The following is an 18,526-nucleotide window of genomic DNA, read 5'->3' on the forward strand; positions in this document are numbered from 1 at the left end:
TGTAAAATGCAACACATATAAATAACATTTTTGCATGTTTTTTTCTTACAAAATTTGCCTTTCAGATTCACAGTGAAATGCATTCTTTAACCTGCAGCTCTGCGTGTTTCTGAAAGCTGAAATAGCCCCATCTGCAGGCTCTTAGAAATATTACATCTTTCCCCGTCAAGCCTTGTTTGGATTAAGCCTCGAGCCTTGAATTGCTGTGTTTGTGGGGTGGGCCTACGAACACTGAGAATGGTGTTAGCGTGCTAAGTGTGATTTCATGGATTATAAATGCTGCCTTTCGCTGTGTTACACTTGCGGATTTTTTATTTTTGTTTATGGGATTTTCCAGAGCCTGTCAGAGCACATTGTAACTTGATCTCTGAAATCAAATGTGTTTATTTGCACATGTTGCGCTGATCATTCAAAAGGGCCTAGTTTCTGAATGGAACATTTAAACAAGACCTACAAGTCAAACAAAAAGATGGAGGTAGCGAGTGGGAATGTTTTTTTGCTTTGTTTTGTAGGTAAAACACACCATTTTTTCTTCAAAGATTTAGCGCTCTCTCATGAATAACAGTGTCAAGGGAGACAATGCTTCGGCACCGAAGGACCTGCTCTGAGATAAACACAGTTTATGGTAACAAAGTTAACGACTGGGGCTGGGTGACTTGTCATGTTCATTAAATCTGAATATGTCCCTCATAAGAACTGTTTTGACCCAGTTCTTCATCTTTTTTAAGTGCAGGGTGTTGTGCCAGATTGAACCCTCCTGCAGAGTAGCCCTGTACAGTAGACTAGCTGCTAAACCAGTCTTCAACAGACTGCTTCTTCACATCAAGAGCTAACAAAAATGCCGCTATTGTTAAAAAAAACTCCGTATTTGTTGTTCTTGACTGTTTTTACCTGAAAAGCACTTTGACCTGTTTATAAACGCCGTGTGCCCGTTTACATGTTCACCTCTGTTTGTTGTAAACTGTTTGCCTTGCTTGCTCTTATGCAGACCAACCTCAGAGGGTAGAGAGCCCCGAGATGAAGTTATTGTTAGACATGTAACGCCGACAAGCCAAACATCGATTTCCCTTTGACTTTCCTTGCTGCTGTTGTAGTTGAATTTTCTTAGTATTTATTCATGACGTGTGAGAGTCACGATTTTGAAAAAGCTATGACCCCGACGTGATTTGAACACGCAACCTTCTGATCTGGAGTCAGACGCGCTACCGTTGCGCCACGAGGTCTTCTACACTGTCACCACTATGAAAAGCCAACTACAAAGTCCTATATGTTCGTGTGGATCATACTAGCATTTTTATTTAAAATATTATGAAATATAGGCGCAAACACCTGACTTGTGTGAACGCTTCACTCACACGCAGAACACGCGGGGCAGCTGAATAACAGGCGCATTACAGGCGCCTCTACGGACACCGCTGCTGCTTTACTGACAAATTCCAATTTCTGTCATTAAAGCCTGCGTCAGCACCATGGACAGCTGTTACCACAGCGACCGCACCTCGCGTGCGGTAGTCCTTAAAAAAATATGGGCGTGATGAACGCGCATGCGCGAGTTACATTTAAACGATTTCGATCAACAAGACCGGTGAATTCTTTTATCAACGTATATTTTTAAGTCATTCATTCATGTGTAAGCACCCGTACCTGTATCTTCAACATAAATTTATGCCCACTTTAAATAAAAACACATCACAAGGAAACGTCGTCCGTACATTTTTTATATTCTGGCATTAATTGAATCAATTGAGGGGATTACGAATGCTATAGATCAGAAACAGTATGCAGCTGGAGTATTTCTGGATCTCAAGAAAGCATTCGACACAATCAATCATGACATATTAATTAATAAACTGGAACGGTACGGGATCAGGGGGGTTGCAATGGGTGAAAAATTATTTAAGTGACAGGAAACAATTTGTGAAGCTGGGTGTCCATTCCTCATCATGCTTGGACATTGCTTGTGGTGTTCCACAAGGCTCTGTACTGGGTCCAAAATTATTTATTATTTATATAAATGATATTTGTAAGGCATCTGATATATTAAAATTAGTATTATTTGCAGATGACACAAATATTTTTTGTTCTGGGGGGAATCTAAAGGAGCTGCTGGATACAATTACTTCAGAAATGTGCAAAATTAAAAAATGGTTTAACAGGAACAAACTATCACTAAATCTAAGTAAAACTAAAATTTTCTTATTTGGGAATTCCCTTAGAAATGCACAAGTGCAGATTCATGTAGATGGTGTGGAAATTGAAAGAGTACTTGAACATAAGTTTCTTGGTGTGATTATAGATGATAAATTAAACTGGAAGTCTCATATAAATCATATACATAACAAAATTTCAAGAAGTGTCTCAATCTTGAGTAAAGTAAAACACATTCTGGACCACAAATCACTCCACATTCTCTATTGTTCCCTGATTGCACCGTATTTGAATTACTGTGCAGAGGTTTGGGGCAATACTTACAAATGTTCGCTATCATCAATCTTTATATTACAAAAAGGGCCATAAGGATAATCCATAAAACTGGTTACAGAGATCATACAAATCCACTATTCTTAAAATCAAAAATTCTAAAATTCACAGATCTGGTTCATTTTCTCACAGCACAAATTATATATAAAGCAATAAATAACCTGCTTCCTGACAATATTCTAAAAAAAATTTCTAAAAGGGAACGGGGATACAATTTGAGGGGGGAATTAAATTTAAAACATCCTCGTATCCGTACAACATTAAAAAGTTTTTGCATCTCTGTGTGTGGAGTGAAGCTGTGGAACAGACTAAGTAAAGATATGAAGCAATGTCCAAGCATGGCGCAGTTTAAAAAGCGGTTTAAGGATATGGTTTTTACAGGGTACAGGGAAAAGGTAGAGATTTGATAGGGTGTTCTTGTCTAATATTTTCATGTGTGTGCGGGTGCACGGGTATCTTGGTATGGGTATATATATATATATATTTGTAGGTTGTGTATCCTTGAGGTGTTAATGGGGTTATTGTAAATGTGTATATGTGCGTATGTGTATATACGTATGTATGGATAGATAGAAACATATATGTATATATATAAAAAAAAATAAAAAAAATTACACATAACATATAATGTAATTGCAAGGAGGTATTTCTGTAGTCTATTGATACTAGATAGTGGAAAAGGGGTGGGATTAAATAAGCTTATGCTTCTTCCTGCTCCTTTTTGAACATGAACGTTATTTGGAGTTGTGGTTGCTCGTTTTCCTTTTGTTTTGCTTTGTTCATTTGTCTCTTTTAATTCTATTTTGTTGTACTTTTTCAACATGTTCAAAATAAAGTTTCAATCAATCAATCAATTCCACAGGTGCGATTAATGAAAAGAATCTATTTCAGGTTCCCAGCATTTTACATGCCAACACGTGGTTTTCTGGGCTATTGTTAATACTGCAAGTGATAACTTGCTTGTGTTCTTTTCTTTTTCCCTTTATTTAGTTAGGAAGTGAAACTCTTGAGATTAAGAATCTCTTTTGCGATTATAAACACAGAAAAGGTCTGTTCCTGTCTGTACAAGCCACCTGTCTCATATGGGAAAGCTCTGTTTCCAGCTCCTATCCTCGTGATCCTATCCTCACTTTTCATCTGATTGCCACCTTTCAACCCTTATCAGTTCATCATATTAATGTCAAATCACTACTCGCAGCTGCTTGACACACAGATAAGAAACATGGCAGGCTTCCTTTCCAGTGTTTTTGTGATATATTGATGATCTGCATATTTCTGGCAGCTGATCCGAATAGTGTGTTTACAGTGTGTACACAACTACAACAAGAAAACATTACCTGTAATGATTATATCTATCCCCCTCACTGAAATGGAAACACTACACAAACCTTTACATAAACCCATCTGTGTTTTTTATTCATTTATTTGACAAGCAGCAGGATCATGTTTGTCTTTATATTTGAAAGTAGATACAATAATCAGTATAACATTTTATTACAATGTTTTCCTAACTTTAATACATTTAACAAAGAAAAAAATAAACACACAACAACGGCAAATGTGAGAAAAGAAAGCATTTTCTTTTAAAAGTGTCTCCAATTTTTTCTTTTTTCCTTTATTTTCTGTTGTAGTTTATCAGCTCTCCGCTCTCAAACAGCTACAGGCATTCTCTTTGACGCACACGTGCGTGGCACTGGTGATGTTGTAAACAGCTTAAAAATCAGAAAGTGGGCAGGGTTCGGGAGGAGAGCCTTATGAGTGATGATGACGTGACACGATGACTTTTCTTCTTTTCAAAGATGGAGGCACCGGTTTCGCTTTATTTTGCTGCACGGGGATCGGAGCAGACAGTCCAAAACCAAATGAATGAAGGAATCCGTTTCGTGTTTTAAACCTGTTATCAGTCAGTCAGTCAGTCACAGGGGCGGGTGTTTCTGTGGCTCGACTCTTCTGCTTATGCAACGTAGCTGTACTCATCTGCCGAGGTCTGGCTTCGCTCGATGTACTGCTTGTCGATGAGCACCTCGATGCACTTCTTGATCATGCTGATACTGGGGTTGAACCTGGCTTTGGACTGATTAATGACCTGGACACATGAAGTTTCATATGTAAGCAGAAATATAGATGATCTCATAACAGGTAACCATTTAAAAACACTTATGCACATGCTAAATTTACTCCTCGGGCTTCCAACAGCCCTTCATTGCGAGCATCAATTCATTCAATCCAAGTAAATCCCTCTGACATTGACCTCAAAGACTTGTTGGCACGTACGTTTCTTTCTATCAACCTATTTGAGACAAAAGCTTCTGCTCACCTCCTGGATGAGGGCATTGTGCCGGAGCACCTTGCGGGCTTTCATGATTCTCACTATAGCAGCTTGTAAATACATTTTGCGGTCCTCGTCGACAGCGCTCCTCGTCTGCTCCATCTCCTAAACATGAGACAATTCAGGGGGCACGTTTTTAAATGTCAAACACACATGTATATACACTGCTCAGTTATCTTATAACAAAGCACAGAGACAGATCAAAATCTATTTGCCTGACCTGTGGTGTGTCTTTCTGCATTGACGTTGTGATCTTGAACTTAGTCCTTTTACTAGTGAAACTCATATTTAGTGAAAACGTCGACTCGGTTTCAATCTCCTCCTGTGAGAAGAGGGAAAGGATTCTGAATTTAAAACACTCTTGGTGCTTAATGGAATATTAGCTGAGCTTTGGGATCCACGTGATCCCACATGAAAGCTGACACCTTTTGTGAGTCGTGGTTGAGCATTTTGACGTCCAGCAGGGACTTTATTGTTTTCTGTAGCTCCTTCTCATTCATCTGCGTGCCATCCTGCAGCTCCTTATAGGTCACTGTTTGGCTGTTGTTGAAGGCCAGCAGCACAGCCATCTGGTAGGTGGTCACCATGGCAACGTAGGGCTTGGATAGATAGTTCATCTTTACTTCACCTGTGCAGGAAACAAATTACATTTGCATTTGTCAGTTAGCATGAGTCCAGCTCGCTGCTTGTTACTACCTTCATTCACCTCCGTGCATGCTTGTCCTGCATCCTCAACTGCTTATCTCACTAGAAGTTTGTTTCGAAGATTTCGCCAAACCATAATCATGCAACTTCTGGCATGAGACACCCATTTGCAGGTCCCATCTTAGTCTGCTCAAACTGATCTCATGGTACCACAAATGATGAAAATAAAGTCTACATGTGTTAAACGGGCTTTTTAACTGCACACTGGACAAAACCGAAACACGTCCTCAGCACAAACACAGGTCCGTCGACCTTACAGTGAGTGCAGAACCAGACTTATGGGATTCAACTTTAATCTCAAAATGCTAAGAGGAGCTAAAGTTTGATGTGTAAAATTTAATATGTTCTTCAGAGATTATTACATACCACAAACGTCTCTCAAGTGGAGAGTGATAACTTTAAAATGATTATCCATCATCTTGACCCAGAATGGGTCATGGTCTGAGAGCATATGGAACCTGTCTGAAGTGAACTCTTGTTGAATAACTGATAAATCTGTTTACTGATGTCTGTATGGGTGTGTTCCTGTGACTATACAGCAGTCAGGCATAACATTATGAGCACTAATAGGTGAGGTGAGTAACACTGATTTTCTCTTCATCATAGCACCTGCTAGTGGGTGGGGTATATTAGGAAACAAGTGAACATTTTGTCCTCAGGGTTGATGTTTTACAAGTGGTCCAAGGAATAAACAATAGTGAACCAGAGACAGAATCAAGGGTGGCCAAGGCTCATTGATGCAAGTGGTGAGCCAAGGCTGGTTGTGTGGTCCGATCCAATAGATGAGCTACTGTCGCTCAAATTATCAGTTCAAGAATGGTTTGTGGAGCACAACAACGAGTTTGAGATGTTGGCTTGGCCCAGATCTCAATCCAATCGAGCATTCGCGGGATGTGCTGGACAAACAAGTCAGATTCAATGAGGCCCCACCTCACAACTTACAGGACTTAAAGGATCTGTTGCTAACATCTTGGTGCAGGTACCACAGCACACCTTCAGGGATCTAGTAGAGTCTATGTCTCGATAGGTTAGAGCTGTTTTTGCATCAAAAAGGGGACTAAGGTGACACAATATTAGGCAGGTGAGCATAATGTTGTGCCTGATGAGCGTACACAGGACGTAACTTTACTTTATATTACCTGTCAAAATATAGGAGCCAATTCACTAAACTCTGGCTTCAAGGATTATTTGTCACCTAATGTACAATCAAATCACTGCTATGTGACAACTGTGGCTTGTTCTGCAAAGGTTAAAGGGATGTTTTCATGTAACAGTGACTCATGTTTGACGGAATCACTTTAATGGATTGAAAAAGAAAGTAAAGTTACAGATTCCGTGCACGATCCTAATGATGTATGCATCATTTTCACACATGCATGTCCCACTTCCAGGGAAACAAATCTCTGACATACAAAAACATATAGTTTGGTCCTTCATAACAGTACTCCCGTTTCTGTTACGCTTCCTGTTTGTGCTGAAAATGGTGCCTTGTTATACTCGCATCTTGCATAATTCTTGTGTATTTGTGTTACCTGTGCAGAGATAGTGCAGCCAGGTCAACTTTCTCCCACTGAAGTGCTGATTATAGAACAACTCAAACTGAAAAGGGAAGGTGAAAACAAGGTTAGTCCAACAATGTGCTCCTTTGATCAGCATCACTCTTTGAGTATTATGCAGCGCTCCTCACCATCTGCACGCTCTTCTCTAGTTCTTGAGGGATGGCAAATGTGGAGGAGGGGACGTGTGTGAGAGGCCAGGCTCCAGCCTGCCAAGCGAGAGCATACACCACAACATTACAGATTAAAATGTGGGACACAGGCTAAAGTTTCATTGTGAAGCATTTGTGTTTACTGACCTGTAATACATAGATCTGGAAGCTGATTCCCAGGTCCACCACTGTCTCCTGTGTCTTGATGAAATTGTTGAACTTGTTGTTGAGGTCAGCACTCACGCTCATGTCTGTGTACATTCTGTGGAGTTTGCTGGTGAACTCATAGCCACAAGCTTGCTGCAGGGTAAGAAGTAGTATGAGCAGAGGTGCAGTAAAGAAGGCAAATGAGAAGCAAAACAGAGAACCTTAGGTGTCTCATACATCACAAGTCCAGCTGTGGATTTACCTTAAGTTTGTTGATCATGGCTTCTTCTGAATCCATTGACAACGATAAACCATGTATTAACCGCTTTGCTAGCATTCTAGCGTAAAACTGTAGAAAAGGAAAAAAAAAAGAGAGACAAACAATGTATATTTTGGGACAACTGAAGATATTAAAATGAACACCACTATTTTCAGCTCAAAATCAAACTTCAGGGCTGAGTTGTTATGTCAAAATGTGTTTTTTTCTCCTTTTCTAATACGCCTTCTTGTTACCTTTTGAAAAATGTCCTTGTCATCTATGTACTTGAACACTGTGATGAAGCTGGTCAGCTTGTCCTCCACTTCATTTTCTGTCATTCCTTTAGCAGACTTTTTCAGTAGATTGTCACAGTATTTCGCCAGCTGGACAGAAACACAAGGAGGGACATGACCTGGTCAAGGCATGGGGTACAGCACTGCGTGATGCTCTGTGTGTGTGTGTCTGTGTGCGTACTCACGAGTTCAGGGGCTTTGCAGATGGACTTGGGCTCCCTGAAGTTAACCACAGACGTCAAAGCCTGAGAAAGAGACATCAAATAAACACTGGCTGTCAAATGACTTGAATTGTGAGAGAAATGAAAATAAACACACACTTGTACATTCAATAAGACCGTGAGGAGTTTGATACCTTATCGAGGGCACTCATGAAGTGCTGATCTCCATTTAGAACTGTGTTAATGAGCTGAACAAATTTACTGTGAACTTCTAGCACTGACTCCACAAACAGGGTTGGCATCTAGGGAGGGGTAGCAGGAGAAAGACAAAGCAGTATAAGTAACAGACATTTTTAACGATAGAGAAAAAACAAACAAAAAATGCTAAAAACAATGGACAGCTAAAAATGTAAACGTAATTAAATTATTTGAGGGAAAAAGTGGGATCATGTATGTCAACTTATCAAATTATCATCATTTGCAATAATATTGATACCAACAGTGCCATCTTAGCCTCTTCCAGCACAACTTCACACAGCACTGCTACAGTCAGGCACAGATCCTCCGCTCACTAACAGCTAAAGTAGTTAAAATTCAAAAAACACTGATCGACAGTTCCAGAGGTCTGTAAAGCTCCTGTTTCGACAACACTGAATTAGTTAACAGTTAGTTAAATAGTTAGCACAAATGTTAACTTGGCCAGCTCACATGTTAAAATTAGCCATTTAACTATTACTAATTACTTGACAGTCACGTTAGCCACTTGTTATCATTAACGTAGAAACAAATAGACCACAGTTAGATACAAGATAAATAATTATTGCAGGTTGAAGGGGTCAAAGATTGAATATTGAGCTGTGACAGAAAGGATTACAGACACATTAAGAACCAGGCGGGTTGCTGGCTGTGCAGAGCAGCGGGGCAACTGTAGCTGAACTGAGCAGAGAGCCCAGAGTGTGGAGAACTAATCCGAGCAAATAAAGAGAGAAACCGGAGCAGGGCAGCCAAATCGGATGGTTTCAGTGCTAAAGAGCAGAGCTGAGGATGTAAAGAGCTGTGGACTGAGGTGGAGCAGTGTGAACAGAGAACTTACAGTCAGATACTGACAAGATGACAAACTTGAACTTTTCTACTTTCACAATAATTTATTAAAATGTGTTTCTTATGTTTTTGTAGCCAGCTTTAAAATTCTTCGTTGTTTTATCATAACAAAGATCACACTTTATTCAAAGCTCACTTTTACAGAATGTTCAAACTGGTACTGGTATGGAGATTGAAATCCTAGTATTGTAAAACACTTATGCCATCGTACATATTAGTGACAATCTGGTTACTAACAAGTCAGATATACAATTTAACTGAACTTTAAGGCGACGAGCTTACTGTACTTTAAACCAAAGCATTTTTAAGCATGCAGTTTCTCATTGGAATGTCTTAGCTAATTACAGCGCTTCGGCTTTCATTTGCATAACACGCTTCAACCTCAGCATGTGTAGTTTTCAGTTTGAGGGTTTTAGTTTTGTTTATATACTTGATTCTTTACCTCATAAATAATGCAACAGTCCTTGGTGATCTGGTAATTTGCCATTGGTTAAGGTAATTCCTAATTCCTAAAGAAACATCTAAAGGTACATCCACAGAGGAAGAGATGGTTGACCACTACCAGGTATTCCAGACTAGTTTTCCTCTGATGCACTTTCCAATTTTTTTTTTTTACATGTCAATCAGCTCCCTCTTTGCTGTCATTGGCAATTGCTTAGGTGTGTTGTATGTACAAGTAGAGACAGGCATACGAATGTAGACAGGTGTAATACTAACATTTTCCTGAGAGAGGTTACTGGTTCCTCGGATACCCTCATTGTGGATATGGACTTGCAACTCCTGGATCATATGCGGCAACCCATTAGACACGGCCCGTAACAGGGTGTACATGTTGGCCATGTCTGGACAAAATGACACAACGTTTCACATTACACAGATTTTCACATTAGAAGTGCGTACTTTGTGAGAGTGTATATAATTAATTTGGTGATAAACACTGTCTTCGAGCCATAAAACAAAACAAACAAAAAAACCACAAGCGGACGAACCATCTTTCTTCTCCTGCCGAATGATGTTCTGGCACTCCCCGTGTAGGAACTGCAGATGATCTGCCACCATCCTCTGCTGGCATTCATGGATGACTTTGGCGTAGGAGCTGGGGTGCAGGTACTTCCGACATCTCACTTCTTCATCTTTCAACCGTGCTAACACCTGCCACAAAAGAAAGATGTGATCAAAAGGGCAGGTAGCTTGGTTTCAAATCAAATACAGAAGAAATCATTTGTAGGTCCATGATTATCAGCACTTTAAAAAAGGAGATGGGTTTTATACCTGTACACCGTTATATTTTACAGGAAAAAATAAATATACACCTATACACTTAATGGCAAAACAAACATCTTAATCTGAAACACTCCTTAAAAGACGTTATAAAGCTCTTTCAGGAAACACGTAGCCGATAACAAAGAAGGACAAACAACACTTTTTCCTACACATAGTTGTAAACTGGGTCAGATAAGGAAGCACAAGAACACTATAGTACTATAGAGTCTGCTGCTGCTCTTTCGCAGTCATATCATATATTGATCTATCAAATGGGAATGCTTGACCTTGATGATGACCCTGTTTACAGGCTCAAGGGACAAACGTACAGCATAAATGTGATTACTGCAGTGACTAAGTGACAGAGAAATGGTGTCATGGTAGCAGACATGGCCCAGGAAATCCTGTTATCAGCTTTAGCGATTTAATGATATAGCTAATATTCACATTAAAACTCTTATGTCACCAGACTGACAGGAACTGATGAGTTGATATGAATAACCTGTGGATGGTGGTGCACACACATACACGCAATCATTCACAGAAAGATGCAGTGATAGTCATTAGAAATCCAAGAGTGACTAAAACCAAACCAACTGAGCTTCATTTTGACTTCTTAAACACAAGAAAGCTCAACAATATCAAGACGTTTAAAGCGATGCTCAACTACAGGAGCTTGTTCGCTCATGTTCATCCTGGAACACATCCAGCGTTCACATACTTTTACTATCTGTTGTCCATCTTAGCTTACCTTCTCCATATACTGTGAACAGTTGGATTCCTGCAGTAGATTGGAGGCTTCCTGTTTGTAATACTCTCCTGTTTTGGTCAGAAATGGCCCTTCAAAGATTTCCTGATAAAACTGCAGCATAGGAAGAGAACGTGGCATGCACAGGAGTTATCGTTTAATATGTATACACTGGTCTATGTAAAAGGCTGCTTCGTACTCCATGAAACACAAAACTAGTGGTATTCATGGCTGTGAAAGTTGGCTACATTGTTCGTATGGCGCAGAAAATATGAATCCTAAAAAACCCCCCACAAAAACAAACAAACAAAAAAATCCCAAAACAAAACTGTAGGAATTGGATGGCTGAGCTGTTATTTGTTGCCTCACCTTTAGTGGAAACTTCTTCTTGTACTGTTCAACATGAACAAAGGAGTTGATGACCCCATGGATTACTTTCTGGTTGGGATTCTCACCACAACGATCACTGTCAGAGAAGGGGAAGGTTTTTTGAAATGTTTAACTAAATTGCCTTGAGCTAAAATTAGCAGATCTCATTTTTTTTCCCTTAGCATATGGTAAATAGTTCATAAAGATCATGGATCCAGACTAAGGATGCCAATCCAGTACTTGAGTTTTTTTCTTTTCTTAGTGAGGTAGAGTTGCTCATTTCAGTTTAGTTTATATTATTATTGAAATGTTTAGTGTCCATGTTAGTTTTAGTCATCTGTTTAATCGTTAAAACATGGAGGGTATTTTTAAGGGGAAAGACTTATGAAACACGGAACAAGTATTACAACACTAACAAAACTATGTGAAAGCAACTGACTCATGCAGCTGTGGCCAGAAGTTTACCTACACTCACCATGAGCATGAATGTCATGGCAATTTGGGGCTTTTAATGATTTCTTCGAAGAGTTCATTTTCCAGGATGGAATGACTGTACATCTTTAATGACTTTCAAAACTAAGAGTTGCACAAGTTTGGATTAATTTGGGATTTTCTCTAATTCACACATGGTGGAAAATATCCACACATTCACTTAAATCTTTCATTTAATGGTGCCGTGCTTTCTAGTTAGCGATTGAGTACAACTGACTAGAACGTGTCGTTTTTCCTTCTTTCTTTCTCAGACTGCTGGCTTATTTTTGGTTCCTCGGGTATTTAAAAGTAGAATGAGAGGCAGAGTCTTCCCTCTTCTGTGGAACCAGCTCCCAGTTTGAATTCGGGAGACAGACACTCCCTTTGCTTTTAAAATTAAACTTAAAACTTTCTGTTTTGATAATGCTTACAGTTAGGGCTGGATAAGGTGACCCTGAACCCTCCCTTAGATGCTTGAGGCTTCCCATGATGCACTGCATTTCTTCTTCACTCAAATCTTTTCATTTTCCATGTGTTTATGCACCACTCTGCCTGTCTTTTGTCCCATCTCCCTCCCTTTACCCCCAACTAGTCATGGCAGATGGCTGCCCCTCCCTGAGCTTGGTTCTGTCTTAAGTTTCTTCCAGTTAAAAGAGAGTTTCTCCATTTCCCACTGTTGAGGGTTTTCACTGTATTATTGTAGATCTTTACCTTACAACATAAAGGGCACTGAGGCACCAGAGGAATATAATTGAACTGATATGAAATAAAAAGCCGGGACTGTGCCAGGAAACAAACAAACTGAAATGAACTCTCTGAATTCTGCCAAAGAGAGTGATCAGAATCCAGCCAGAATCACGTCAGAAGCTTGGTAATGTTGCTGACAGCTACCAAAAGCATCTGGCTGAGGTGCAACTTGCTGAGGGACATTTACCTAATATTAGTGCAGGTTTGTGTATTTCAGCCTGCAGGTATATTTTGGAGAAAATCCTAAATAAAATCAAACTAGTGCACCCAGTTCTTATTGGTTTTATAAGTCAGTAAACATGTATGCCTTACAATGCTTCAATAAAAGACTGTCATTAAAGATCCGCACTTAAATCTTCTCAGGCATATTGTGCTGACACATTTTACAAACTTCCCCAAAAGACAGTTACTCTATATAGGGACTGGAAGACAGCCACTACAGTAACTGAACTCAAGGCCAAATGATGGAATAGATGACAGCAAAAATATTTACAACAGACTGTTTTTGGCAAAAAAAGAAAAGAAAAGAAATTTTTAGAAAAGAAATTAGAATAAACATACTTTTTGATTTCATTTAGCAACATCCGGATGAGGACAGCCTGAAGAGGCTCGATCATTAGCTTCCTCCACATATCTAATGCCAACTGCAAAGAAAAACAAAAAGACAGCATATTAGTTCTGCTTCAGCACAGACAAATCCTACATCTAGAAGGGTAGTGAAAGGAGAAATGTAGGCCTATGCAACAGAACACTGATACTGAATCCTGCCAATCTGTCCATTATAAGCACTCCCCTTATCTCCATCTAATATAATCCCAGCGCCCATTGAAAAATAGATGTGCAGCAAAGGTTTTTATGCCAATGCTTAGTACCTCTCCGATCTCCATAAGCGGCTCATTCATATCCACTCCCCCGTAGCCATACTGCAGGTCAGCTTCTGTTAGTTTGTTCTTCTTGATGAACTGAGTGTTGAGGTACCTGAACAATGTGGGGAGATATTCAAGATGTTTAAAGCATCGCAAAGATTGGAAGGAGGAATAAACACAGGCCTCATGTTTTCTGAAGAAACACTAAAATGCTGCTGACAAATGCATCCCGTTTTCATTCACTCATAGACGCTGTGTGTTACTGGTATTGTTTGGTTAACCTCTTGGTTGCTCACTCTGTGGTTATTTATCTCAAAATTAATGAGTGAAACACAATATCCAGACAGTAATCAATGCTCCCATTATATTTTGTAAAAGCTTTTTTTAGTCTAGTTGCACTTTCATTATTTATTATTTACGAAAATAATGACAAGAAAATGATTTTAAAAAGGTTATCAACACTAGTCAAACACATTAATAATGCTTGGTGGTCTCACATAACAGGATATGCTCAGAAAGATTTGTTTATCTTTGGATCTGTTAACCAACATTCACAGTGATGAAGTTTAAGAAATCCAGATCCTCTGGCAGTGTCCACTGCCCTTTACATTGCAGAAACTGAAGCTGAGCTTCATTTACTTGTTCAGCCAATTTGCTCTGACTGAAAAACACAAAAAAAAAAACAAAGAAAAGAACTGAAAAACTGTAGATTAAGTAATTAAACTACAATCAAAGCAGCAATAGTACTTTGTGTAGTCAAAAGTTTTTGAATTTTTCCACAATTTGTTCAAAATTGTTTTGGGGGAATGTTAAAATATTAACAAAGCGTTGGTCTTTTTAATGTGCCTATTCACATTTTCAATACCCAACTGTATCATCTACTCTTACTGGTAGCATTTTATAACAGATACATTTGAGTACTGAGCAAAAATGAGTTTGCCCTTGTGTTCTGTAATGTCTATGAGAAGAACAAGATAACAGTAAATGAGTCAGTAATAGTCCAGAGTTAACACTTACATCAGTGGAAAAGTTTTATTTATTTACCAAGTAGTACCAAACACTGCTACAAGGACGTCTCAGTTTGTAGTACAACTAATTTATATGACAGATAATCAAATTCTGAATGCATTTGCTATTAGGGAGGATTCATATGTATACGCTGCTTCAGGGAAATTACTCACCATAATGTTCATTTCTTATTAATTTTGATGTAAATCGATAAGCTGGACAAGCAGCTACAACACTCTTTCATTACTCAAAATGATTTGACTAGCTGGCCACAAGCACTTGAAGTGCTGAACTTTTCTTAACGTTTCAGCACTAGTGAAGCCACAAGTCAGTCAGGAAGCTGAATGGGAGGAAGGAGGATTGTAGCCTGAGTTGCGTACAAATGAATGAATCCTTAGTATTTGACAAACAAAGCAAAAACTGAGTTAGCACAGCAGGACAACTTCCAGACAAACTGACAACTGCTTTCAAGCTCTAATCCATGATGGCTAATTTAGTCCACCTTAAATAGCGCACAGCTATTATATTATATTTCACAGCTGTGCAGCCTGCCTGTGACATTCAGCCTGTTTTCTCTCATTCACTCTGACTGTAAGTCAACCTGCCAATATACCAGCTAGTGTTGAGTACCAGTAACTGCTGGAGAGCAGAACTGTAGAAATAAAATAGTCATTATTGCTGTTGTTGTTCTTTTTTTATATATATTTTGGGGCATTTTTTGTTCCTTTGATTATAACAGGATAGTTCAGAATTGCCAGGAAAGCTGAGAAAGAGAGAGAGGATAAGAAGACGCACAGCAAATGGCCTGAGGTGGATTTGAACCCAGAACTCTGCAGCAGTCTTACAGCTCATCAGTCGCCTGCTCAATCCAGCAAGCTAAACTTACAAGTTAACAAAGTCTGTTCTGATTCAGTCCAAACTGAACGCAACTACACATGTATTTCACAAATTGATGTGTTAAGAATAATAAGCATCTCTCTTCGATGCTAACAACTGAAGAAATTCACTACTAAAGCCAAGCGCCTTACTTTCTTCTCTCTTGCTTGGACCGACATAAATTACAAAAGCATATGTATGCACAGGGAGTCTGGTGGGTAGCACGCATAAAAATAGATCTAAGAGCTCTACAAGGGAATATTGATTTAGAGTGAATAAAGACACACCGAAAGCCTCTTGGCACCTCACACAACGACATTCAAAGTAATATTTTAAGGGACAAACTAAAGGCAGGAATACTGAGCCTTGTAAAGGAACAGAATTAGTACACTTTGCATTAAGGAACGCTAAACAAACAAGTGGACTTGACAAACACAGAAGCCTGGGTGAACTCATGCCTTCAGTTAAAAGTGAATGTGAAACACCGACTACAGACATGCTTATGGTTTGAATCAGGCAACCTCAAACAACAGAGGCTATACAAACATTTTGTTTATAGATAAAAAGAAAAAAAGGCTGGAGTAAATTGTGTAAATCAACTCTGTGACTCACTGATATCAAATTGAAACACTGAAATTACAGACACACAAAAAAGCAGAAATGTTACCTGTACAAGCAGTCCATGTAGTCGGCTCCTTTACTGTACTCATCCCAGTATCTGTGGTACATCACTAAAACCTTCTCCTCTGATTCCAGAACTTTCTGAAATACACACATAAGCGTGGCAGCTTTAGAGGAAATGCGATGTGATAAGCAAAGAAAAAGCACAGAAGAACTTTTGCTTACCTTGTACAACTGACGAACATGGTTCTCAAGAAAGATTTTGGTCTCTGTGTATAACTTTTCACCTAAAGGCTCTGGGTATGCAACACACAGGGCATAGATGTCACTGGTGACAATGTTCAGGAAGAATGTGAGGGATGTAAATATACACACATTTGCTATTAAAAATGAATAAACACAAATGTATTTTACAATGACAACAATGCTTTGGCAAATCTGTATTTACACTCAAACCCAGTGCTGAAACTTTTTAAAAAAATCTCATGTTGCAGGCTAAATTGGTTAAACATGAAGCGAGCTGGTAAAGTCTCAGATTAGTCTCAGATTTAGCCATTCTTATATTTTGCACAACTCTGTTGCTTGTGAAGCTCGCACACAAGAATTTCACTCACATGTACTGTATCAGTGTACCTGCACATGTGATGTGACAATAAAATTGATTTGATTTGATAAAGGATACGAGAACCTATCATTCCAAGTGGCTCTTTCCACATAGTCGAGCATCACCACAGCCTTGATTGTTGTCAGTAACTTGTTCCATGTCTCGTCAAAATTTACCATCCGTGGCTTTAAGGACATTGTACAGTTTCTCTTTTAGCCTAAGAGAACGACAGAAAAAAGCACATGAAAAGAGGAGTGTGCAAAGAGATTTTAAAAAGGAAGAAATAAGGGGCTTAGTTCCTGGCTTTCGTTTCTTCATTAATGATGCAACTGTGTACTTTGCTTTATATATGACAGTAACAGTCAACTCAGCCTCAGTAGCAATGGCAACATAAAAGAAATCATGGCAAGGTGTATTCTCTCGACTGTTTATTTTTACTTTCACATGAACCATAATACAAATACGAAAACAGCATTACTCTTAGGGCAAAATTTATATGTAGACAAACAAAAATGAGTGCAACACCATCAGCCTGTTCAGATCAGTTTGGCAGCAACAGATGAAATCAACAGAATAGACAAGTTCACTGTGTCATTATTAGCGGTCAAACTTGGTACGCACTGGTGTCAGCATCACGTAGCAGACATCCTTAAGCACGTTACCTAGCAATATTAGTACCAGCTTCTAGGGTGTGCGCCGGTACCATCACAGATTACATGACCAGAAGGTGAAACTGGGCCCAGTGTTATTTCTTGTCATTCATATCACTTAATTTCACGTCACAGAAAACACTACTACATCATCAGCCACTTCACATTTACAGATGTCCGACATACAAAACGAAGCATTATTAATAAACATTCCTCTCGTAGTCGCGCTTAACGTAGCTAAGTTAAGGTTACTAGCTAGCGGAATGCCAATCCCAAAATAGGATGGCGAGCTAAAAGGCTAACTAGCTTCTAGCAAGCTAACTTCTTCCTGCTCAAGTCCGCACAGTTTTGGTGAATCAGCTAGCAGTCGGCTAGCAGCAAGCTAACAGTAGCTCAGCTATCGCTAGCAAAACTGTCATCTTCTTCACAATTTTCCCACATTTACACTGACAGCTCGGCAGAACACGGTGCTGCTGTTAAACAAAACAGTTCACTAAGGTCGAGCGAGGACTCCTGGATAGTACTTACCTCTGTACAGTAATTACTTGTTATAAAACTCCGATTTCTCCGCTGTCACAGGCTTGATTTGTCTCACTTACAGGTCTTCCCTACCTCTTGGATTATACCATTTTGTTAGATGCCGATGTATTATCAAGATGGGTGATAGTCATAAAATATACTGTTACCATTCCCTGTGGTTACTTGTATTGAATAATAGTTTAATACTTTAAATAATTTATTCCAAATCTGTTTGTAATAAAAATAAACCCCTTAAATCAACATCACGAGAACACCCATTTAAAATGGTATCGCCCAAACTACGGCGACTGCTTAGGGATTGACCATCAAAAATGTCATATTCTTCATATTCTCTGGGTTATCATCGGAAATGTTTTGGTATTAGAAAACGTGTTTTTTTGTTTGTTTGTTTGTTTGTTTACCTTAGGTCTCACAAATATGCAGCACCTTTACCAGGCAGCTCAAGAGCCAAGCTCCAATTTCCCTCGAGATGAATAAAGTATGATCAATCAATCAATTCTCACAGTAAAAGCCGACACAAACCTGATAATTGTGGAAGAAAATTAATCAAATAAAACTTGTAAACTGTTTGAAAATGGC

General features: G+C 39.1%; 1 protein-coding gene and 1 non-coding gene across 3 annotated transcripts; both read right to left on the minus strand.

The window, feature by feature from the left end:
• Positions 1-1,151: 1,151 nt before the first annotated feature.
• Positions 1,152-1,223, minus strand: trnaw-cca (transfer RNA tryptophan (anticodon CCA)). Its single transcript has one exon. It is a non-coding gene; the product is annotated as a tRNA-Trp (tRNA).
• Positions 1,224-3,870: 2,647 nt separating this feature from the next.
• cul2 (cullin 2) lies at positions 3,871-18,519 on the minus strand. Of its 2 annotated transcripts, none has more exons than XM_026180134.1 (21): positions 18,349-18,519; positions 16,836-16,974; positions 16,379-16,481; positions 16,200-16,294; positions 13,655-13,760; positions 13,344-13,426; positions 11,565-11,661; positions 11,199-11,309; positions 10,174-10,336; positions 9,902-10,026; positions 8,278-8,385; positions 8,108-8,167; positions 7,884-8,012; positions 7,633-7,719; positions 7,371-7,523; positions 7,203-7,280; positions 7,048-7,114; positions 5,236-5,438; positions 5,031-5,132; positions 4,799-4,915; positions 3,871-4,567 (listed from the first exon to the last, which is right to left on the minus strand). In XM_026180134.1, the coding sequence occupies exons 2-21, from the start codon at positions 16,952-16,954 to the stop codon at positions 4,436-4,438; spliced, it is 2,238 nt and encodes a 745-aa protein (XP_026035919.1). In that variant the 5' UTR covers positions 16,955-16,974; positions 18,349-18,519; the 3' UTR covers positions 3,871-4,435. The 2 variants fall into 2 exon arrangements, with proteins under 2 accessions (XP_026035919.1, XP_026035918.1); XM_026180133.1 differs by lacking the exon at positions 18,349-18,519 and adding an exon at positions 17,936-18,195.
• Between the last annotated feature and the right edge of the window lie 7 nt (positions 18,520-18,526).

The sequence above is a fragment of the Astatotilapia calliptera genome, chromosome 9 (assembly GCF_900246225.1).
Source record: "Astatotilapia calliptera chromosome 9, fAstCal1.2, whole genome shotgun sequence".
In the NCBI taxonomy this organism is placed as follows: Eukaryota; Metazoa; Chordata; class Actinopteri; order Cichliformes; family Cichlidae; genus Astatotilapia; species Astatotilapia calliptera.